The sequence below is a fragment of the Hibiscus syriacus genome, unplaced genomic scaffold (genome assembly GCF_006381635.1).
Source record: "Hibiscus syriacus cultivar Baekdansim isolate YM2019G1 unplaced genomic scaffold, ASM638163v2 tig00009942_pilon, whole genome shotgun sequence".
Classification (NCBI taxonomy): Eukaryota; Viridiplantae; Streptophyta; class Magnoliopsida; order Malvales; family Malvaceae; genus Hibiscus; species Hibiscus syriacus.
This window is the reverse complement of record NW_024062205.1, coordinates 390,753-415,719: the sequence shown is the minus strand read 5'-3', so window position 1 is coordinate 415,719 and position 24,967 is coordinate 390,753. Positions and strand designations below refer to the sequence as shown.

Below are 24,967 nucleotides of genomic sequence, written 5' to 3'. Positions count from 1 at the left end.
TAGAATAATGTCACAGGCAGCTTATAAGTCTTCGATTCAACTTACCAGCAAACATGTAGGGCTTTGCATACCGAGTCATTTTGCTGTTCACCACTCAACTACATGGCATTTCATACGTACGATCTGCTGAGTTAATGGCATCTAATAAATAGTATTTCAAATTGGCCATTCTTGCTGGTTTCATTGAATGCTCGGGTATGGTAGATTTGCAACAGAAGAAGCTTAGGTACCAAATTTGTCAATATGTCATGGTTAATTGGGAGGCAAGACCATGTGATTCCTCAAACCATTCTCTACTGAAGATTTTTCCATTGAAATTTCTTTTCGACCACACACATTCAGCTCGACCAATGCCATAAACCATTTTCTAACCCTCTATAAATACTCATTCTAAGAACAGCCCCTCACTGCCAAAGCCTTCCCAACCAAGCCAGTTACAGTTCTTCTATCTTCTACACGTAAAAAAGAATATAAATTCATCACAAAACCATGGGTTTTCGTTTGCCAAAAATTGTTATCCCTAAGAGTCTAAAACGAAGTCTTCCGTGTTCAGAGACGATGGTGGTGCCCAAAGGCCACTTCGTTGTTTATGTCGGTGAAGCTGATGAAAAGAAGAGATTTGTTGCCCCTATATCATTTTTGAATCATCCCTCGTTCCAAAAGTTCTTGAGTGAAGCTGAAGAAGAATATGGATTTAATCATCCTTAACAATCCCCTGCAGTGAAGAAGCCTTCCTTGATCTCGTTTTCAGTTTCCAAAGCTCATGAAAGTTAGATTTGAAAATAGCTAACCAAGAAGACACCAATTCTCCTTAGCTCAACACACAATTACATTTTTGTTTTACATAGGAACCAAGTGTAAATGTGTAATTGGTGGATTGCTTAATGCAATCCCATGCACTTTATAAATGAAAAGAGAACAATTTCTTTTAATCAAACATATTCTTGTCATTGATATTTTTGTTTACACTAGTTTTATCAATCATCATGCTCTTGTCAATTAAATTAATTTTTGAGACCAACATTTAAATGAAATCATGCCTTTACTTTCACAGGCTTCCATTGTAATATGTTATTGACCTAGGCAGGAACATTCGATCTGAGAAAGTACTTTAGACAACTTCACGTATATAACATGCACTTGTCTTGTAATTTTCCTATAGATCTCTTTGTTGGCAGTATGGCACACATAAGGCCAATATGTGTATGTTTTAGAGGCCAAAACGGCTATTATACTTTCCTATAGACCTATTGTTGGAAGTACAGAACACATATTGCTCTTTACTTCACTCAAACAAGTGCTTTTTTGTGCCTTACACCTGTGGCAATATAAGGGTGCTGATGCCTAGAGCGATGCGATGTTGATAACACCGTTTAGGACTCGATAATGAATTCTAGACTCTATGGATGTTAATTGTACGATTGAAGAATTAAAAGGTATAGGGAACAGTTATAGCAAAGTAAAGGCCCAGCTTCACAGTAAAAGTATTATTGTTTCTGATTTCAATGGAGTGAAAACCTTATGAAAACCAAAGCAAATCTACATACATTCCTATAACTTAAGCTTCAAGTGGGGGAAATAAAGGACTTGATTCTCTTCATTGTAGCACAATATAGAGTCCACAAAAGTGAAGCCTCAAATCGTTATTCTAAAAGCGAAGAATCATTAATCACATCATTCACATGCTCCCATTAAAACAAGCAAACTCCATAATAACGACAAAGTTCAAGACAAACAAATCACCAATTCCATATATAAGATAATTTCTTGAACTTTCTTGAGTAGCTAATTGTTGATACTCGATTTGTCCGGGGCTAAGTCGGAGCAGACCCGAAGCAATGACAGGCCTATAGAAGAACCTAACCCGTTGAAGGCCCAGTTCAAGCCCAATGACCCAGTAGTGTTATCATCCAAGCCTCCAGTCCGTGATGTCCTGGAAAACTGAAAAAATGGTTATCGGGAGTTAAAAAAAACCGTAAATGGGGTGAGGGTCGATTTTTATTGATTAACTACCAGAGATTAAAAGTGATCAGGGCCAAAAAAAAAAGAGGGGAAAAAAAGAACCAGAGACGATTGAAAAGAAAAACCAATGAAAAACACAGAAAAAAGGAAAAAGGCAACTAAAGGGAGAAGACTAGGAGCAGATTGGCCATTTCACAGTGTAAAAGGGATACAAAAGAAACAATAGTGTAATCTCATAATTCAAGAATAGAGAAAACAATAGAGGTACATGTATTTTTTGAGAAATTCTCCCTCAATTCTTTATTTTTAAGTTCGTTTTCTTTGTGTGTGTTGTTAAAACTAAAATTTGAGAGGGATTGGGACTTACCTAGACTACCCAAACACGAGTGGAGTCTTGTTGACTCCATTTGTTCTCTGCGTTGGTTCCATTGTCAAGAAAAAAGTGAGATTTAGTTTAACAAGAGGATAGCGAGTGGTTGTCTACCTTTGAAAAGAATAACTATCGTCGTTAGGAGGGGTTCCCCAGACTTTTCGATCGTGCTGTTGAGGTTAGGTAGTCGTGGTAGGGATTCGATTTAGGTTCGGAAGTCTTATTTTTTTTTTTAGAGTCTAAGGCCGAGGAGGGAATGTAACAATGGGTTATCCATTTTTGAGTAAGCGAAGCAAATACAAAACAAATATTCAAAAAAGCATTTCATCATTTTAAAAATCATTGTCTTGTTTCATTGTAACAAAAGAGAAATTGAAAGTAAGAGGGATTTGATTCATTACCTGAGCAGTGGAGAGAGCGCCGTTCGTTAGGAGATAAGAATGGAGAGGAAGATGAGAGCCAGTCGTGTATTTTGGTAAATTAGTTTAGGTTTGATTTTATTTAGGTTATATATTAGAGTTTTTGGTTAAATTAGTATTTAGTCACTGAAACTTTCAGGTAAAATTATATTTTGATCCTTATAGGTTTAGCTCTTATTTTTTACTTTGGTCACTTATGAGACTGCTTTTGTAATTGGGTTTTTTGTCCTAATGTTGTTATTTTCCAGATTAGTTTCCCTGTTTTATTATTTCAGTATATTTATGCTCACGCTCCTCCTATTTAGTTATTTTTACGTTTTAATCCTTTGTTTGTTAATTGACAAATTATAACCTTGGTGCCTGAAATGTTTTTACTTTTGTATCAAGACTCAATACTTGTACAGTTTGTTATTTTAGCATCAGATTTACATTCCCATTTTAATTTGGTAATATGTCTTTAAGTTCTTTTAATTTTTTTTATCATTTTTACAATAATATGTTGTTTACGTCATTTATGTTTTAACCTTAAATTAGTTTTTTTTTTACATTTTAGTTCATGTTTAAGTTTTTATGCGTATGCATGTATAGTTAGTTAGGGTTGTTTTCGAATGTATGCTTCATATGTTTGAATGATGATGATATGTATGCATGTACACATAGGTGGTTTATTAATTATATAATTTATATATATATATATATATTAATTTGTATGATATCCTCATGTACATAACTCGACATATTACATAATTGGATTAAGGGTAATACACTTTTAATTTAAAATTGTTTTAAGTGGGTTGTCATAATGCATTTGAGGTCCGCTTTTAATGATTTTAAAATAAAAGTGTATACCATTAGTGACTCCTAAAAATCGATCCATCACTTTAAAATTTGGGAATTGAAGAAAAAGAAATGTTCGACTATTTAAATTTATCGAGAAAAGGTTGTTATAGTTTTTAAGATATGGTCTCGATATTTGTAAATAATCGAACATTCTTTATCTTTCTAAAACGACTTGGTAATTTTAATTTAATTTATTTGGGTGCTTTTGAATATTATTAAATTCACATCTTTGTTTTATGGGATCAAAAATAAAATTAAGTTCGAATTTGTAAAGTTCATTGCAAAGACGTTAATTAATCGATTAGGTACCGATTTAGGGAGTTGTGGAGGTGCTAATCCTTCCTCACTCGTAACCGACTCCCGAACTCGATTTTGGTAACGCATACTTTAACTTGTTGTTTTAATTAAAATTAATTTTTATTTAAAATAACAAAAATATTTTTGGGTGCTCAATTACACTCTAATCAAAGATTGATGGCGACTCTTCGAACCATATTTTTTTATTGTAAACGAAATCCCAAAATTTTCGAAACGAGAGGTTTTTTAAATTGCATTTGTTTTTTAAATTAGAAATCAATTGAAAGATTTAAATTAAAAATTAATGTGGTTTTCAAAATCTCACTTTCTCACTTTTAAAGAAAAAAATCGTTTCGACAGCTTGGCGACTCTGTTGGAGATTTTTTTTAGAGATTCTGGCCGATAGTCGATTAATTAATTGTCTTTGCAATTGAAAATTATAAAGTCGTTTTAATTTGGTTTTTGATCCCTTGTTTGGTTTCTAATAAGTTTTGTTTGTATTTTGATTTTTCTAATTTAATTCGATTAACTAATAAATAGTTGTACTGATATGTTTGCTAATGGTTTCAAATTAATTGTGTGAATTTAGGAAATTTTGAGTGTCTTTATTGTGTGTTTTTCGCTTTTCCTCACACACTGCACAACTGCATTTTCATGACATGAGCTAAAACTCCGCTCCGTCTTATTTAAGTAAGAGTGAGAGACTATGCCCTCGTGTGGTTTTCACCTCCGCATGGGATAGTGGATCGCTCCTGGAGCTCACACCTTATGGTCCTCGTGATGGTAATCACCTCCGTATGGATATAAAGAGGCGTGTTCCCTCGAAATTGAACTCAATCCCCTAAAGCCTGTGATGGGCCAGGATTAAGGGTTTGGCAGCCCAAGGGGCACCGACAAGGACAATTCGAGAACCTCTTACTTTAGAATCGAACCCAACATATAGTGAATATAGAGCTTGAACTTAGGTTGAGCCAAACCCGAACCTTAAGAATCCCATAAGGAGGGTACACAAGGAAAAGCTTTTTTAAGTCATTTATTTTCGTTTTCAAATAAATGCATGCGAACTAGATATCATGTAGTTAGGTTTATTTTTCGAACAAGCATGCAAATTAGATATCATGCAGTTAGAATTTTTTGTGAATAACAAAGCATGGGGGTAGATATCATGTTGGTTAGGATCTGATAAAGCATGATTGGGTAGCCAGCATGTGGGTAGGATTCTTTAACAAATTATTATCCCGACTTAATTGTTTTATGTTTACTAACCGATCTTTTGTTGTCTTTGTTTTATTTCTTTTTGTTTTGCATTACAATATCCATTACATGGTGTTGATTTGTGATCGATGTCCATATAGAAGAGTTGTTGTTTTTTTACATTTTAGTTCATGTTTAAGTTTTTATGCGTATGCATGTATAGTTAGTTAGGGTTATTTTCGAATGTATGCTTCATATGTTTGAATGATGATGATATGTATGCATGTACACATAGGTGGTTTATTAATTAGATAATTATATATATATATATATATATATATATATATTAATTTGTATGATATCCTCATGTGCATAACTCGACATATTACATAATTGGATTAAGAGTAATACACTTTTAATTTAAAATTATTTTAAGTGGGTTGTCATAACGCATTTGAGGTCCGCTTTTAATGATTTTAAAATAAAAGTGTATCCCATTAGTGACTCCTAAAAATCGATCCATCACTTTAAAATTTGGGAATTGAAGAAAAAGAAATGTTCGGCTATTTAAATTTATCGAGAAAAGGTTGTTATAACTTTTAAGATCTGGTCTCGATATTTGTACATAATCGAACGTTCTTTATTTTTCTAAAACGACTTGGTAATTGTAATTTAATTTATTTGTGTGCTTTTGAATATTATTAAATTTACATCTTTGTTTTATGGGATCAAAAATCAAATTAAGTTCGAATTTATAAAGTTCATTGCAAAGACGTTAATTAATCGATTAGGTACCGATTTAGGGCATTGTGGGGTGCTAATCCTTCCTCACTCGTAACCGACTCCCGAACTTGATTTTGGTAACGCATACTTTTACTTGTTGTTTTAATTAAAATTAATTTTTATTTAAAATAACAAAAATATTTTTGGGTGCCCAATCACACCCTAATCAAAGATTGGTGGCGACTTTTCGAACCATATTTTTTTATTGTAAACGAAATCCCAAAATTTTCGAAACGAGAGGTTTTTAAATTGCATTTGTTTTTTAAATTAGAAATCAATTGAAAGAGATAAATTAAAAATTAATGTGGTTTTCAAAATCTCACTTTCTCACTTTTAAAGAAAAAAATCGTTTCGACAGCTTGGCGACTCTGCTAGGGATTTTTTGGGAATTAGGAAATTTGAGTGTCTTTATTGTGTGTGTTTTTCCTTTTTCTCACACACTGTACAGCTGTATTTTCATGAATGAGCTAAAACCCCGCCGTCTATTTAAGTAGGAGTGAGAGACGCCCTCGTGTGGTTTTCACTCCGCATGGGATAGTGGATCGCTCATGGAGCTCACACCTTATGGTCCTCGTGATGGTAATCACCTCTGCATGGACATAAGGAGGTGTGTTCCCTCGAAATTGAACTCGATCCCCTAAAGCCTATGATGGACTAGGATTAAGGGTTCGACAGCCCAAGGGAGCACCGATAAGGATAATTCGAGACCTCTTACTTTAGAACTGAACCCAACATATAGTGAATATAGAGCTTGAACTTAGGTTGAGTTAAACCCAAACCTAACATATAGTGAATATAGAGCTTGAACTTAGGTTGATCCAAACCCGAACCTTAAGAATCCTGTGAGGAGGGTACACAAGGAAAAGCTTTTTTGAGTCATTTATTTTCGTTTTCAAATAAATGCATGCGAACTAGATATCATGCGGTTAGGTTTATTTTTCGAACAAGCATGCGAATTAGATATCATGCGGTTAGAATTTTTTGTGAATAACAAAGCATGGGTGTAGATATCATGTTGGTTAGGATCTGATAAAGCATGATTGGGTAGCCAGCATATGGGTAGGATTCTTTAACAAATTATTATCCCGACTTAATTATTTTATGTTTACTAATCGATCTTTTGTTGTATTTGCTTTATTTCTTTTTGTTTTGCATTGCAATATCCATTACATGGTGTTGATTTGGGATCGATGTCCATATAGAAGGCCAGTAATATGGAACGAATGGTTCAGAAAGAGGTTGAGGATAATGTAGATGTTCTGAGGTAGTCGGAACAGTCTCAACTGACCAACGGGGATAGTGTGATGCCTGGAAATGTGTCGGAGTTATTTGGTTACACTCACATCAATGTACATCAGAATGATCCGAGTGAGCTAAGAGAGGTATGGGAAATATGGGAAACAACCGATAAGGAGATGTTTTATCAGTTGTATGGTGATATTCCTTATCTTCTAGATGTTCCTATTGACCAAAATCTGTTTAGAGCATTGGCGCAGTTCTGGAATCCGACTTATAGCTGTTTCACATTTGGTAGGGTGGATCTGAGACCAACAATAGATGAGTATCAAGCTTTGGTTCGTTGTCTGAGGTCCCAAATGGATAGAGTATATACCAAGCTGACAATCACTCCTTTATTTAAGAAGAAATTACTATTGATGACCGGAATGAGTGAAGATTGGGTAGTTAGAAACATTAAGAAGAAGGGAGACAGTGAATGCATCTCTTGGGCTGCTTTGAAAGAAGTAATTGATCATCACCCTGATAAGAGAAAGAAGCTTGACTTGTTTGCTTTAGGGATTTATGGTCTCGTTATTTTTCCAAAGATGCTAGGATATGTAGACGTATCAGTCGTTGACCTGTTTGAAAGATTAGACAAGCACGTGGATCATGTTCCAGCCATTCTAGCTGAGACGTTCCGATCTTTGAGTTCTTGTAGGTGCGAGGGAGAATGACGCTTTATAGGGTGTGCGCCTTTGTTGCTAGTGTGGATTCTTAGTCATTTCAAACATGTTGAAATGACACCAGGACGAGTGTTTCTAGATGGGTTTTCGCCTTTAAAAGATTTTCTTTCTAAAGAATGGTCTGGGGGCTTCACCGAAAAAAATGGATGGTCATCTTTAAGGATATCAGGGATGGTGTTATTTTGTGGCGAGCTTCATGGAATATCTCTTCGGATATACTTTACATAGATTGGGTTCCTTTGCCAGGTATATGGGGTTCTGTCGGGTATGCACCGCTACTAGTTTCTAGATAGTATGGGTCAAGGCAGTTCATTCCAGCCACATGGGACTTGGTAGGATCAGATTTTGCATTCAAAGGAGATCAATATAAGGGTAAAGTTAAAGGGGTTACTAAGGCTTGAAAGCAAACTCGTCGTGTGAATCTGTTCACTTATGATCTTGAGTTATCTCAAGAGTATGAGCAGTGGAGAAGCGGTCGAGTAAATGATAACATCCTAATGATGAATCTTGAAAACATTTAGCCTGTAGAAGAACAGCTGAGAATAGTGCCATCTCCATTAGAGTTAGCTAAGCGCGATTTCGAAGCAGAACGAAGACAATAGAGAATGACTTTGCAGAAGCTAAAAGATGAAGTGTATCAAAAGGGATTGAAGATTGACATTCAGAAGAGTATAGCAGATCGAATTGAAAGAGTGGAGAAGCAACTTTGATTAGACTTTGATGATCTTCAGTCAACTTATCAGTGAATGGTAAAAGCTCAGACAGGTTCTAGCTCGAGTAAGTCATCTATCGAATGGAGGCAAGAAGTGGCGAGCCTCAAGAGAGTAGCCAGAGAGAGTCAAAATGAGCTCAAACAAAGTAGGCACCAAGTGAAGATTTTATCGAAAGAAAATGATTCTTTAGATCAGCGGTTACAAGAGAGTCAGGCCCAGAATGAGAAGTTGAAGGGGAAGATTTCAAGCTTAGAGACTGCATTATGACGATACCGAAACATGGAAGGTAGCTCGAGCCATGAGGAGGTTGAGAGTCTGAAAAAAAAATGAGTGAACTTGAAGCCATGGTTCAATATTTTCAGAGGCGAGCAAGTGAGCTGTCAATAGTTCCTTATGAGGGGGATATACAGTGGCGTTTTCGATGGGAGCAAGCTCAGGTGAGAGTTAAGCAAAGAGAGGACCTTATTGCTTGTTACCTAGGACACACGCAGGGAATAGCTCAATATTTGGTCATTCTATCTGAGGAAGCTGCTGATGTGACTGAAGAACTGGATCCCGAGGCTGAAGAAAACTAAAAGATTATGGAGTTGCTAGCACATGTACAACAAATAGGAGAGATTGTGCAGATTTATTTGTGATATGTTCCAACTTTGTAATTGAACGTCGTTCTAATATAAAGAGTTGTTCTAAGGAGTCATTCCAGTATCAACACCCTGCATTTTGCATATACATTTTTTAATGCATTTAATTTTTTGCATCGCATTTTATTCATTCATAATCATATATTTCATATTCATTAATAAACATCAACATTAATAAAAGGACTGTGTGAGAGAGTAATACTGGGAACTTTCAAGCATCCCTATAATACCCGGAAGAAGGTCATGGATGATTAAATTGCTCAATTTGAGAAAACTCAGCTGGAGTTATGTAACATCCCAACCCGTATCCGACCCGAATACGAGTCTGAGATGTCACATTGATTTTTAAAAACGTTTTCCATACAAAATATCAAAACATTTGAACTTATTTTAAGAAAATAAGTTATTCTATTGTTCAATTGTGCTTGGTATAAAATTTTGAGATAAAAATGTACTTGTGAATAGTAAAATAAGGTATGAACAGTTAACAGTATCGTATGAACAGTAATGAACAGTACCTGCTACAATACCCGAACAGTGCCATGAACACTGAAAAATTTCGAATATAAATTATGCATCAATGCAGTGCTACAGTGCATTGATTCACTGCTACAGTAACTTCGTAAAATACATATAAATTCATAAAATCCAAGGTTTCATCCGTATAAAATTTTCATTTTTACATATACGCCTTTAAAACATTACAAAATTTAATCATATGATTTTACAAAACCGATTAAAACATATCGGATTCAAATCTTTTATATTAGTACATGCCAACTAAATTCTTTCTAACAAAATACATGTAATTCGATTTACATTTCTGATCTGATCGTAGATAAGGAGAACTGACCTGTCTTATTCCTCTTTACTTCTCTTTTCGCTTTCCAAACCTACGTGTGAAACAATCACACGCTAAGTCGATGACTTAGTGAGGCATATAAACATATAATAAAAATCATAAAACATTTCACATAACAAAATACATACATGTACATATGGCAACATTATTATGATCTTTATCATATTCATACACTATTATCATTCATATTTCTTATCTCTTGTTCATATAACCTCTTATGCTCTTATCGTATCTATTATGCCTCATTCTTATAACAGATACAATGACTCATAACACACATATATCATTTCATACAATTCATATCATATAGAAACATATATCATCATATAATTCTTGTAACCTTTCATATCATCAAAAGCATATACATTATATATATATATATATCATATTTAATCTCTTTATTAGCCCATGTACACCGTTGAGAACTGAATGTATGTGAGTACTGTGAGGTTGTGCATTATGCTGTCACCACAGCTCGTATAAATTTACACCGAAGTACCACATAGAATTTGTCCAGAAGGACCACGTAGAAATGCACCGTAGTGCCATATAAGATTGTCCATAAGGACCACATATAAATTCCTTAAGAATCATATACATATACCAAGGATCAAGTAAGTGTTTCAAAAGACCTCATACATGCTCCAAAGAATACATATACGTCCCGAAGGACCACGTAGAATTTTGTCCCGAAGGACCGCGTAGACCCTCTACTCTTGGCATGCCAAATATACCTATAGCTCTCATAATATATAACATGGGCATTATTCTTATGTTTCATATGTTCATGTAATCATGTCATTTCTCTTGTAATCACATATCACATGTGTGTGTAAACATCTATCTCATATCATATAACATGTATCACATATTGCATATTCATGTAATCATATATATCATATCACATAGCTTATATCATTTCTCATATTCATATATATATATATATATATATGGTTCACTTTCACATATCACATATTCCTTTTCTCCTATTTTTCATATCATGTCTCATATAACCACATATGTATGTCTTATATCATATCATCATGTAAATCATGTCACATATAATAACATATGACACATATATCCACTTTCATGTACTCATGCACACATAAGCATCATATCATTCACATGCTTGTATTTATAGAATTATGCATTCAAATATGGCAAGACCAGAAGAGGTTTTTGGATAAGGCGTGGAAACGTCTTACTAGTTCGTGTAAAACCATTTTAGGAGTCCCTTCTTACCATAATAACTCTGTCACTGGCTCATTGCAAGCCAATGTTCATTCTATAAAAAAAATACAAATTAAATTGCACTCACCTTAGTCTTGCATTGATTCGATCCTAATTCTTTGATTGTTCCCGAATTTGTTTAGGCTCATTATCTACATAAACATAATTCCCGAGATGAATTTCAGAAGCATAAACCTTATAATTCAATACTAATAACTTGAGCTAATTTAATGAACCCAAATATTCAATTTTCCTTTAAGGGTGTATCGATGCACTATAGGTGCATCGGTATACAGAATAGCTTCAAAATTCTCATGCATCGATGCACTCCTTAATGTATCGATGCATCCTCTAAATTTATCATAGTGCATCGGTACACACTCATAGTGTATCGATGCACATGCCCAGAAATCACTGTTCATACACGAAAATTCACTACTTATAACTTCAATTCTTCATGTTTCATTCCCTATCATATTCTTAATTCAAATATACATACTTAAACCAATTTCTACTCATTTATCACATCTCAAACCTCAAAATCCTATTCTCCATATAAAAATCAATAATCATACCCAATATTCAATATACTCTAAATTTAATTCTTTCACTTCATATTTCTTAATTAAGTTGATGACAAGTCAAATTTAGTTCCAAATTCAACTTATCAACTCTTTTCCAAAAATTCACTTAAAAACCCATTTCCTTTAATCTATCATAACTCTTTTATCTTTTGAGTTTAAGATAACTTAAGCTTTCCGTAAGCTTAGTTATCATCTAATGATCAAAACCCAAGCTTTAAATCAACAAATAATCAACAAATTCGAAAACTTACCTTTGCAAGCTTGGCTCTCTCTTTCTTTCAAATGATGAAGAAGAAGAAGATGAAGTGGAGAAAATATCCTCATCCTTATCCCCACATGCCTATATATATCATTTTATTATAATTTCCAAGTCAAATGACCATTTTGCCCTTTAATTCTTTTAATAATTACTAACAACTTTCAGGAAATATCTCTACATAAATCATAAAAGTATTCAACTATTCTACTTTAATCACCAAATTCTGAAATTTTATAATTTGGTCACTAATTTGTAGTTTGGGATGTTACAAGTTACAAGAGAATATAAAGAAAATGCAAGAAGATATGATGAATGCCCAGAAGGAGATGTTTGCCAAGTTTGCGAGTTTGTTAGAAGGAAGAAATCCGAAACATGGGAAAAGCCCTGTGCCAGGAGCTGTAACTGAGGACCCACTTTATCCTCCAGGGTTCACCCCAGAACAATCTCAGAATGTTCAAGAGACTCATGTTCATGTCGGGAAGGTGTACATTAATCCAGTCGGTGCTTCTGTTAACGCACAACCTGGATCTAATTCGTATAAGGAAGAACATCAATATCATCAAGTTCCGAACCTTGATGAAGAAGCCAATAAGGACCAAAACAATCCACTGGAAGAGAAATAGAAACAGTTAGAAAGAAAAGTCAGAGCCATGAAGAAAGATACCAGCGTCTATGGATTCGACGCAAAGGAATTAAGTCTAGTTCCTGATTTGGTTTTGCCTCCAAAGTTCAAGGTTCCTGACTTTGAGAAGTTTGATGGTACTAGGTGTCCCTCTGCGCATATCACGATGTTCTGTAGGAAGATGATCGGATACATAGGGGATTATCAATTATTGATACACTGCTTTCAGGAAAGCTTAACAGGTTTGGCAATCCGGTGGTATAACCAGCTGAGTAGAGCTAATATTAAATCGTGGAAAGACTTGGCTAAGTCCTTTCTTGAGCAGTATAAACATGTAAAAGATGTTAGGCCCAATAGGATGATGTTACAAGGAATGGAAAAGAAGTCTAACGAGAGTTTTAGACAATATGCTCAAAGATGGAGAGATGTAGCGGTGCAAGTCCATCCACCATTGGAAGATGAGGAAACAAATATGTTTTTTATCAATACCTTAAGGGGCTCCTTTTTTCTCGCATCTTATCGGTAATCCTTATCGAAGTTTTGCTGATGTAGTTACGGCGGGAGAAATGATTGAAATGGTGTTAAGAGTGGAAAGCTCGAGGGAAGGGAGTCTAGTAAGAGGTCGCCAACGAGGAAAAAGGAAAACAAAGTCAGTAACGTGAGGCAATATGATTCTAATAACATCATTGTTTCCCGTCCTCAAGGAGAAGGGTCATCAACACAAAATGACAATAAACAAGGGGAAAAGGACCAGAGAAGAGATAGGCCTCAATTTGACCCCATCCTGATGACTTATAAGGAATTGTTTCAGATTTTGTATGATCGACATGTGGTTTTATCGTATCATGTGACACTAATGCAACCTCATTTTCCCAAATGGTATGATGCTAGTGTTCAGTGTGAGTATCATGCAGGGAATCCCGGGCATTCCATTGAGAATTATACTGCGTTTAAGAAGGTTGTCCAAGCTTTGAGAACAAGGAATGTCATCAACTTTGGTGACAGTGAGCAGCCAAATATAGCTCAGAATCTGTTGCCAAGCCATGCAGGGGCAGGAGTTAACGCAATTACTAAAGAGAAAAGAAAGAGAATTGTAAGGAAGGTTTGTGAGGTGGTATCACCCATGAGTTGGGTGTGGTGTTAGATGGTTAAGGGTAGGATTGTTGAAGCCCAGTTTGATAGGTGAACAGTTTAACAGTGGAGAGGTGTGCCAGTATCATAACAGTGAAGGACACAATATTCAGCAATGTCATGACTTCCTATCTTTGGTACAAGACATGATGGACAGTAAAGAAATTGAGTTCTTTAAAGAGATTGCTGAAGAAGAGGAAGCGGAAGTTTGCGCTTCAGAAGGATCGTCTAAAGGGGTATACAATGCTAGTTGTCCCCTAATCATTACTCCCAAGAATCGATTAGCTGAAAAGGTAGCTCCGAAAGTGGTTATTACACCTCCATCTTCATTCCCATATCGGGATAATAAACAAGTGCCTTGGAGATATGATTGCCAGGTGGGAGATGTGACAAAAGAGAATGAGGAAGTAGATGAGGTGTGACACTTTACCAGAAGTGGTAGGTGTTATTCTCTTGATCCACCTAAAGAGTCTGAGAAGAAGGTTGCTGTTGATAAGAGGAAAAAGGTTGATGTGCAGATAAAAGATGATGAGCATATTATCAATGAACCTGTTATCGAGAGTGAAGTAGTGGAATTCTTGAAGTTTTTGAAGCACAGTGAGTACAATGTTGTTGAACAGTTACACAAGTTGCCTGTCCGTATTTCTGTTTTATCATTACTTTTGAGTTCAGAGGCCCATAGAAATGCTATGTTAAAGGTTTTGAACCAGACTTTTGTTCCAAAAGAGTTGCCCATTGAAAAGTTAGATCGCTTAGTTTCCAATATACAAGCTGATAATTTTTTATCTTTTTCTGATGATGAGATCCCTTCCGGGATGATTGGTAGTCAGAAGGCTTTGCACATCACATTTAACTGTAAAGCGCATGTGTTGTCTCGGGTTTTGGTTGATAATGGTTCAACTTTGAATGTGATGCCCTTAGTGACTCTGAAGAAGCTTCCATTAGATAGTATGCTTATGAGAACCTGTCAAAGTGTGGTTCGAGCTTTCGATGGGACTAAAAGAGAAGTGTTAGGCAAGATTGATGTTCCTCTGACTATTGGTCCAATAACTTATGAAGTGGAATTTTTCGTAATGGACATTATGCCTACGTACAACTGTTTGTTAGGAAGGCCTTGGATTCATCAGGTCGGTGCAATTCCGTCCACATTGCACCAGAGACTGAAATTTGTGATTGATGGAAGGTTGGTATGTATTCACGCTGAAGAGGACATTATTGCTTATGTTTCTACTACTGCTCTGTATATTGAAGTGGATGAGCAAGCGATCGAGTGTTCTTTTAGATCGTTAGAGTTTGTCAATGCCATGTTTGTGGTCGAAGGCAGGAAGATACCAAAGCCTAGATTGTCAAATTATACCAAAATAGGACTCAAGTTGACCTTGGGAAGAGGAGCAAAAGTTGGAAAAGGGTTAGGAAGTCAGTTACAAGGACCGGTGAATCCAATATGTCATGTCACTAAAAGAGATCGGTTTGGTTTGGGGGTATCAGCCAACTTCGAGGGATAAGATGAGGGGAATTAAGAAGGGTCAGGAAATGAGAAAGGCCAGATTGGCTAGTGAAGACCTTAGCTGGGAACCCATGACCTTCCCGCCGTTGAGCAGCATTTTCATATATGAGGGGCATATGTTTCAAGGGAATTTAAGGGGCAATGAAGTAATGGTTGAGAATGCCTTAGAAGATTTATGCATTAATGTTATAACTGATGGTGAATTTGAGTAAATGAGAGCTACGAGCATTTACCCTGCACCGCCGGGCTTCGTGTTGAACAATTGGACCGCGGAAGAACTGCCTGTAGTTTACAAATCTTTTACAGAGTAATGCACTGGAACTTTTTCCCTGTTGTTCATACCCTGGGGCAATAGGTGATTTTATGTAAAGGGTTAAGCTGTTTGTTTTTGCTCGCTTTCAATAAAAAGTGCATTATGTTAGTTCAAAATGGCAAACATTCTACCATGCATTTTTTCATTCTTTGTTGTATATATGTATGTATTTATTCCTTTCTATTTATTTATATGGGAAAATATCCTCCCATATGTATATATGTATATATATATATTCTCTTTCGTTTTTCTTTCAGGAACTCAGATATCAATAATATGAATGCTAATGACTCTGACCCGGATATTGATTTCGAGAAGCCTATATGTCAAGGGGAAATCGAGGATTGTGATGATAATGAGGGGTGTGAACTACCTTCTGAATTGCTGAAAATGGTGGAGAATGAAGATAAGCAGATTCTGCCTCATAAAGAGTCTACTGAGATTTTGAATTTGGGGACAAATGAGGATAAGAGAGAAGTAAATATTAGTACTACTCTGTCAGTTGGAGGTCGACAAGATTTGATAGAATTGCTTCGAGAATACAAGGATGTGTTTGCTTGGTCATATGAATATATGCCAGGTTTAGATACAGAGTTGGTTTTCCATAAACTACCAATAAAGCCTAAGTGTAAGCCGGTAAAACAAAAACTGAGAAGAATGAGACATGATATGCTGCTCAAGATTAAAGAAGAAGTGAAGAAACAATTTGATGTCGGGTTTCTTAAAGTGGCTAAATATCTTGAGTGGGTGGCGAATATCGTCCCAGTACCGAAGAAAGATGGGAAAGTTCGAATGTGTGTCGAATATAGAGATCTCAACCGAGCTAGTCCAAAGGATAATTTTCCTTTGCCACATATAGACACTTTAGTGGATAATACTGCTGGAAATTCTTTGTTCTCTTTTATGGATGGTTTCTCTGGCTATAATCAAATTAAGATTAACCCTGAAGATATGAAAAAAAACGACGTCCGTTACCATGTGGGGAACGTTTTGTTATAAAGTAATGTCGTTTGGATTAAAGAACGTCGGTGCAACATATCAAAGGGCCATGGTGACGTTATTTCATGACATGATGCATAAAGAAATAGAATTTTATGTCGATGATATGATTGTCAAAGCTAAGACAGAGGAAGAACACATTGTGAATTTAAGAAGGCTCTTTAAAAGACTAAGAATATGCCAGCTAAAACTTAACCCAAATAAATGTACTTTTGGGGTGACATCTGGGAAGTTGTTGGGATTCGTAGTAAGATGAAAAGAAATTGAAATGGACCCAGATAAAGTAAAAGTTATTCAAGACTTTCCACCCCACGAACACAAAAAGAAGTCAGAGGATTTTTAGGGAGATTGAATTATATAGCTCGATTTATTTCACAGCTGACGGAAAAGTGTGATCCCATATTCCACCTTCTTCGCAAGAATAACTCAGGGGAATGGAGTGAGGATTGTCAAAGAGCTTTTGAAGCAGTGAAAATATATTTGTCGAGTACTTCAATCTTAGCGCCACCTGTCTCAGGCAAACCATTGATTCTGTATTTGTCGGTTTATGAAAATTCAATGGGGTGTGTGCTGGGGCAACGTGACCAAACTGAGAAGAAAGAAAAGACTATCTATTATCTAAGTAAGAAGTTCACTGAATATGAGACTAGATACTCACCCATTGAAAAGTTGTGATGCGCTTTAGTATGGGCTACCCGAAGGCTTAGGCAATATATGTTGTATCATACTACTTGGCTTATATCCAAGCTTGATCCCTTGAAGTATCTTATGGGTGTGCCTGCGTTATATGGAAGATTAGATCGTTGGCAGCTCCTATTGTTTGAAATTTACATCCAGTATGTAAACCATACAGCAATTAAAGGAAGTGCTATAGCGGAATTCATTGCAAGCAGGGCTTCGGAAGAATATGAGTCGTTGAGCTTTGATTTCCCATATGAGGATTTAATGGCTATTTCGATAGAAGAAACAGTTGCATCCACTAGTAAATATTGGAAGTTGGACTTCGATGGTGCTTCAAATGCCATGGGACATGGAATTGGGGCAATTTTGGTATCACCAGTGGGAGATCATTATCCTTTCACCAGTCGGCTTAATTTTGATTGTACAAACAATTTGGCCGAGTATAAAGCTTGTGTTATGGGTCTTAGAGCTGCCGTTGAACGTAAAGTAAAAATGCTCAAGGTGTATGGGGATTCAGCTTTGGTAATCTACCAACTCAGAGGAGAATGAGAGACAAAAGAGCCTAAGCTTGTACAATACCGTAAGTTGGTTATGGAACTTGTTGAAGAATTTGAAGAAGTAACTTTCAATTATCTCCCCAGAGAAGAGAATCAAATGGCAGATGCCTTGGCCACACTGGCAGCAACATTTAAGATGAACGAGCATTCAAACATGATGCCCATTGAAATGAAGGCTTATGAGTATCCAACCCATTGTTTTAATATTGAAGAGAAAGAAGATGGAAACCCCTGGTATTATGACATCTTGCAATATATAAGATATCAGAGTTATCCGGAACAGGTCAATGAGAATGATAAGAGAACCATTAGAAGAATGGCATCAGGGTATGTGCTTGATGGTGAGACTCTATACAAGAAAAGTCTAGACCAGGTCTTGTTAAGGTGTGTTAACACGAAAGAAGCCAAGTTGATTCTTGAAGAAGTGCATGAAGGAATATGTGGTATTCATGCTAATGGGCATGTTATGGCTAGGTAGATTATGAGATTTGGGTATTATTGGTCAACTATGGAAACTGGCTGTATTAATTATGCCAGAAAATGTCACAAATGTCAGATTTATGGAGATAAGATGCATACTCTTCCTCATCCGTTGCATGTAATGACAGCTTCGTGGCCATTCTCAATGTGGGGCATGGATGTTATTGGACAAATTTCTCCCAAAGCTTCAAATGGTCACCGCTTCATTCTGGTAGCCATAGATTACTTCACCAAGTGGGTAGAAACAGCTTCTTACGCAAATGTTACCCAGTCGACGGTATGCAAATTCTTAAAGAAGAAAATCATTTGTAGATATGGTTTACCAGAGAGGATTATCTCCGATATTGCGTTGAATTTAAATAATAAGATGATGGATTCAGTTTGTAAGCAGTTCAAAATAAAGCATCATAATTCCACCACTTACCGCCCGAAGATGAATGGGGCAGTAGAGACGGCTAATAAAAACATCAAAAGGCTCATAGAGAAAATGACTGAGACCTATAAGGATTGGCATGAAAAGTTTCCATTTGCTCTTTTTGCTTATCGAACTTCTGTACGGACGTCAACTGGGGCAACTCTTTTTTCTATGGTATATGGGATGTAAGTTGTCTTACCTATTGAGGTGGAAATTACCTCACTTCGGATTTTGTCAGAGGTGAAGCTAAATGAGACAGAATGGGTACAAGCTAGGTATGACCAATTGAATTTGATTTAAGAAAATAGATTGAAAGCTATTTGTCATGGTCAGATGTACCAGAAACGTATGATAGGAGCACATGGTAAGAAAGTTCGCATTCGAGAATTCCACGAAGGAGATTTGGTGCTTAGAAGGATTTTGCCTACTCAGAAAGATTTTCGAGGAAAGTGGACGCCCAACTAGGAAGGGCATTATGTTGTCAAGAAAGCCTTTTCAGGGGGAGCTCTAGTTTTAACTAAAATGGATGGATCAGAATTACCCTATCCAGTAATTCCGACGCTATTAATAGATATTTCGCTTGAAGAAAAAAATGAAAAAAGAAGAAATGAAAAAAAAATGAAAAATGATGAAAAAATAAAAAAATAGAAAAAAGAAAAATGGAAAAATGGAAAAAAAATGAAAAAGAAAAAGAAGAAAGAGAAAAATGAAAAATGAAAATGAAAATGAAAAATGAAAAATGAAAAATGAAAAAAGAAAAAAGAAAATAAAAGGGGGTTCAAGATGAAAATCCGTAAAAGGCGTCTTGAAACTAAAGGAGGTCTCAAGTTGAAAACTCGCAAAGGGCGACTTGAGTTTTGTTTAAATTCAGAATTCGTGCATGGTGGAGGTTCTGAATTGATTTTGGAAGGGAAAGAGCTCATGATATGGGTAGTAATAATGGCAATTAATGATTAGGGTTGAGACCAACGATTAATAAGTCTTGATGAAAACAACTAGGAGGGAAATTGAATGCACATGAGATTCAATACTGGTTTACGGCATCCAATGATGGGAGATTTGGGAGTTTAGAAGTAGCTTCACACTCTTAAGCATCATCCCAATGTTGGAGATCTTTTCGACAGAAGCTACACTCGAGACATTCTAACGGAGTGCCAATTCAAAAGTATTTGCATTATTGATATTTGAATAAGCCTACTCTTTTGTTCTTTTACTTTTTCCAGTTAAAAAGTTTGCCATGTAGTTACCTAAAATTCTCTGCATTATATAAATAAAGAGATGTTTTTTCTTGTTAATTTCCCTTTTGCAAGCATCTTATTTTGAAAAGTTAAAACATATAGCTTAACTTGAAGTACATGAGATCATTTGTATTATTGTGCAAAAGGTTTTGGGAAAATGCAGGTGTTCTGAAGCTAACAATGGTTTTAACATGTAAGCTTGTATAGTTACGGGAAGCTAAAACCTTGTCGTTCATAGAAAATCTCAGCCATTAGAAGATGGCCCAAAGAGATTGGCATTTAGCAAGAAGTTGTTCATGGGTACTGGCGGATTTCAAGAAGGAAATGAGTCAATGTCTTGTTAAACCGAGAGATATGAAATTGAGATTGTTAACTAGGGTGAACTGGTCAAATGTTCTGTGCCCAAGACGAAACCGAGTTCCATTGAGATCAAAGGAGATGGTGTTCATTCGAAGAAGAAAATGCATTAAATTGCATAATTGCATACATTTTAGGCATGAATAGGATCATGACATTCATAATTGCATGATGACTTAAGCATTCACAGGTTTCCCAAAGATAGTTAAAGATTGAAGATATTGAAGCATCGAGATAAAGATAACTAGTTTTGAGATCTTGAAAAGAATGATGTTTATACGAAAACTGAGCCAAAGCAGATTCACATATCCAATGGTTTCTGGACAAGTTTTCATGATGGAGATGGATTTTTAGAAATTTTCTCAAATTATATATAATATTTTCATGCATATGTTCATGATTGATAATGTTTGATTTTCAGGTTTGACCTTCGAAACAAGTCAATCTTAAGCCTTCACGAAAGAGCAATGAAGCAATTCAATCTTAAGCCTTCACGAAAGAGTATTGAAGAAATTCAATCTTAAGCCTTCACGGAAGAGTAGTAAAGCAAACTCATTTTATGAAGATCGAGTCTTATACTCTCTAAAGGAATAGGGAGCGGACACGTTTGTTGAAGATCAAGTCTTAAACTCTCTGAAGGAATAGGGAGCGAACACGTTTGTTGAAGATCGAGTCCTATACTCTCTGAAGGAATAGATAGCGAACCCGTTTTATGAAGATTGCTCGAGTTCTATACTCCCTGAACGAATAGGGAGCAGACCCATCATTCAAAGATTTTTCAAGTTTTATTTATCCCGAAGTAACAGTGGAGTGCTTTAATCTTTTGAAGTTCCCAGGACCGGACAAACTCGATCATCTTTTGATCTTTGCTCTATTCTTGTTACACGATAATGAGCAAAGAGGGACAGCTGTTGATACTCAATTTATCCGGGGCTAAGTCGGAGCATACCCGAAGTAATGACATGCCTATAGAAGAACCTAACCCGTTGAAGGCCCAGTTCAAGCCCAATGACCCAGTAGTGTTATCATCCAAGCCTCCAGTCCGTGATGTCCTAAAAACTGAAAAAATAGTTATCGGGAGTTAAAAAAACCGTAAATGGGGTGAGGGCCGATTTTTATTGATTAACTACCAGAGATTAAAAGTGATCAAGGCCAAAAAAATGGAAAAAAAACCAGAGACGATTGAAAAGAAAAACCAATGAAAAACACAGAAAAAAGGAAAAATCCAACTAAAGGGAGAAGACTAGGAGCAGATTGGCCATTTCACAGTGTAAAAGGGATACAAAAGGAACAATAGTGTAATCTTATAATTCAAGAATAGAGAAAACAATAGAGGTACATGTATTTTTTGAGAAATTCTCCCTCAATTCTTTATTTTTAAGTTCGTTTTCTTTGTGTGTGTGTGTGATTGTTATTTAAAACTAAAATTTGAGAGGGATTGGGACTTACCTAGACTACCCAAACACGAGTGGAGTCTTGTTGACTCCATTTGTTCTCTGCGTTGGTTCCATTGTCAGGAAAAAAGTGAGATTTAGTTTAACAAAACCAAAATAAAATAGAGGAGAGCGAGTGGTTGTCTACATTTGAAAAGAATAGCTATCGCCTTTAGGAGGGGTTCCCCAGAGTTTTCGGTCGTGCTGTTGAGGTTAGGTAGTCGTGGTAGGGATTCGATTTAGGTTCGGAAGTCTTATTTTTTTAGAGTCTAAGGCCAAGGAGGGAATGTAACAATGGGTTATCCATTTTTGAGTAAGCGAAGCAAATACAAAACAAAGATTCAAAAAAGCATTTCATCATTTTAAAAATCATTGTCATGTTTCATTGTAACAAAAGAGAAATTGAAAGTAAGAGGGGTTTGATTCATTACCTGAGCAGTGGAGAGAAACGCCGTTCGTGAGGAGAGATAAGAATGGAGAGGAAGATGAGAGCCAGTCGTGTATTTTGGTAAATTAGTTTATGTTTGTTTTTATTTAGGTTATATATTAGAGTTTTTGGTTAAATTAGTATTTAGTCACGGAAACTTTTAGGTAAAATTATCTTTTGGTCCTTAGAGGTTTAGCTCTTATTTTTACTTTGGTCACTTGTGGGACTGCTTTCGAATTCAGGTTTTTTGTCCTAATGTTGTTATTTTCCAGATTAGTTTCCTTGTTTTATTATTTCAGTATATTTATGCTCACGCTCCTCCTATTTAGTTATTTTTACGTTTTAATCCTCTGTTTGTTAATTGACAAATTATAACCTTGGTGTCGGGAATGTTATTATTTTTGTATCATAACTCAATACTTGTACAGTTTGTTATTTTAGCATCAGATTTACATTCCCATTTTAATTTGGTCACATGTCTTTAAGTTCTTTTAATTTTTTATCATTTTTACAATAGTATGTTGTCTACGTCATTTATGTTTTAACCTTAAATTAGTTTTTTTACATTTTAGTTCATGTTTAAGTTTTTATGCGTATGCATGTATAGTTAGTTAGGGTTGTTTTCAAATGTATGCTTCATATGTTTGAATGATGATGATGATATGTATACATGTATACATAGGTGGTTTATTAATTAGATAATTTTTTATATATATTAATTTGTATGATATCCTCATGTGCATAACTCGATATATTACATAATTGGATTAAGGGTAAGACACTTTTAATTTAAAATTATTTTAAGTGGGTTGTCATAATGTATTTGAGATCCGCTTTTAATGATTTTAAAATAAAAGTGTATCCCATTAGTTACGCCTAAAAATCGATCCATCACTTTAAAATTTAGGAATGGAAGAAAAAGAAATGTTCGACTATTTAAATTTATCGAGAAAATATTGTTATAGCTTTTAAGATCTGATCTCGATATTTGTAAATAATCGAACATTCTTTATCTTTCTAAAACAACTTTATAATTTTAATTTAATTTATTTGGATGCTTTTGAATATTATTAAATTCACATCTTTGTTTTATGAGATCAAAAATTAAATTAAGTTCGAATTTGTAAAATTCATTGCAAAGACGTTAATTAATCGATTAGGTACCGATTTAGGACGTTGTGGGGGTGCTAATCCTTCCTCACTCGTAATCGACTCCCAAACTCGATTTTGATAACGCATACTTTAACTTGTTGTTTTAATTAAAATTAATTTTTATTTAAAATAACAAAAATATTTTTGAGTGTCCAATCACACCCTAATCAAATATTAGTGACGACTATTCGAACCATATTTTTTTATTGTAAACAAAATCCCAAAATTTTCGAAACGAGAGGTTTTTTAAATTGTATTTGTTTTTTAAATTAGAAATCAATTGAAAGTGATAAATTAAAAATTAATGTGGTTTTCAAAATCTCACTTTATCACTTTTAAACAAAAAAAATAGTTTCGAAACTAATCTAGTACAAGTAATTAGCTTGTTGAAATAAAAGAAAGAAATACCTTAAAAGTAATAAAATTCAAAATTTACTCGAGAGAAGAACATTCTTTTTTGATTGTGGACTTAGAGATCATGCTTGCCTTCTTCCTTAATACCTAATAGCTTAGCCAACTCTCCAATCTCGTATGCTTCAACAGTATCTGAAAAATAGGAACACAGTTTGTTAACGTCTCTACCGATTCTATCATCCCAGCATATTGCAATGGCATAAATCTAGAAGGGTTAAATTTGCAGGTAAAGAAAAGCAAAAGTTACCATCTGAGCCTCCGAGCTGTTTTCCATTAATGAAAACCTGTGGCACAGTGCGCCTACCAACAATCTCACTCATCGCATCCTGAATGCTCCATCCATCATCTGTCAACACAAAAGAAAAGTAACTCTTCCAACTTCAAGCATTTCAAGTTCAAAATCAATTTGATGCTACTACTGTAAATTTCAGTTGAAGCTAGTAAAATCTAAGAGAAACCAAGGCTCTGCTGTACCAATTTAGTTCAGACTTTCTATCTCACAAGCAAAGCGAAATTTGCAGCCAAACAGTAATTTGTACAAAATAAAAATGGGAATTTAATTGTCAGCAGACCTCGCTCATCAAGCTCCACAACGAACGGAACTTGATTCAGCTCCTTGAACACGGCTTTTGCCCTCTTACAGTACCTGCATAACACCAAAAAAGTAGTAAATTTTAGCCCAGACATAAAATTTAGTCGTCAATATATATAAGTAATTATTTTGGAATTATTCAAACAATGAACAGAACATATTAATAAAAGCGGAATTAAAACTAAAAAAAGGAGGAGATTGTATCAAATAATACTAAAAGGGAGAAAATCAGTAAAAAACATTATAGATCGAGAAAGAACACAAAGCAAGCTAATTGATTTTTGTCATTTGGATAAGAAATCATTAATAGAAGCAGAACGAATGAGAAGAAAATCGTACGGGCAATAGGACTTTGAGAAGATGACGATCTTGTGGGCAGAGATGGTCTTTTTGACGAAAGCAGCTTCAGGCGAATCAGCCGACGATACCCAACACAGAGATGCTGTAATTACCAAGATCGACGCTATCAAGATTTTCACCGCCGCCATGATAATCCCACCCCTAAACCTCTGTATGTGCTCTCACGGTACC

The 24,967-nt window shown here is 35.4% G+C and overlaps 1 protein-coding gene and 1 long non-coding RNA gene across 2 annotated transcripts; one reads left to right on the top strand and one right to left on the bottom strand.

Annotated features, from left to right (window-relative positions):
• The first annotated feature begins 1,657 nt into the window (after positions 1-1,657).
• LOC120203427 lies at positions 1,658-23,914 on the top strand. The gene is made up of 3 exons (XR_005523816.1): positions 1,658-1,791; positions 16,286-16,288; positions 23,800-23,914. It is a non-coding gene; the product is annotated as an uncharacterized LOC120203427 (long non-coding RNA).
• LOC120203421 (glutaredoxin-C4-like) lies at positions 23,820-24,967 on the bottom strand. The gene is made up of 4 exons (XM_039203717.1): positions 24,776-24,967; positions 24,417-24,490; positions 24,092-24,190; positions 23,820-23,976 (listed from the first exon to the last, which is right to left on the bottom strand). Exons 1-4 carry the CDS (start codon positions 24,922-24,924, stop codon positions 23,900-23,902), a joined length of 399 nt encoding a protein of 132 aa, XP_039059648.1. The 5' UTR covers positions 24,925-24,967; the 3' UTR covers positions 23,820-23,899.

Excerpts from the sequence above, each read along its gene's own strand:
- LOC120203421 (XM_039203717.1), bottom strand. The coding sequence starts at position 24,924 with ATGGCGGCGGTGAAAATCTTGATAGCGTCGATCTTGGTAATTACAGCA. Across the intron at positions 24,491-24,775 it reads TTCTCAAAGTCCTATTGCCC|GTACTGTAAGAGGGCAAAAG; the intron begins GTACGATTTTCT and ends GGTGTTATGCAG. Across the intron at positions 23,977-24,091 it reads ACAGCTCGGAGGCTCAGATG|ATACTGTTGAAGCATACGAG; the intron begins GTAACTTTTGCT and ends CCTATTTTTCAG.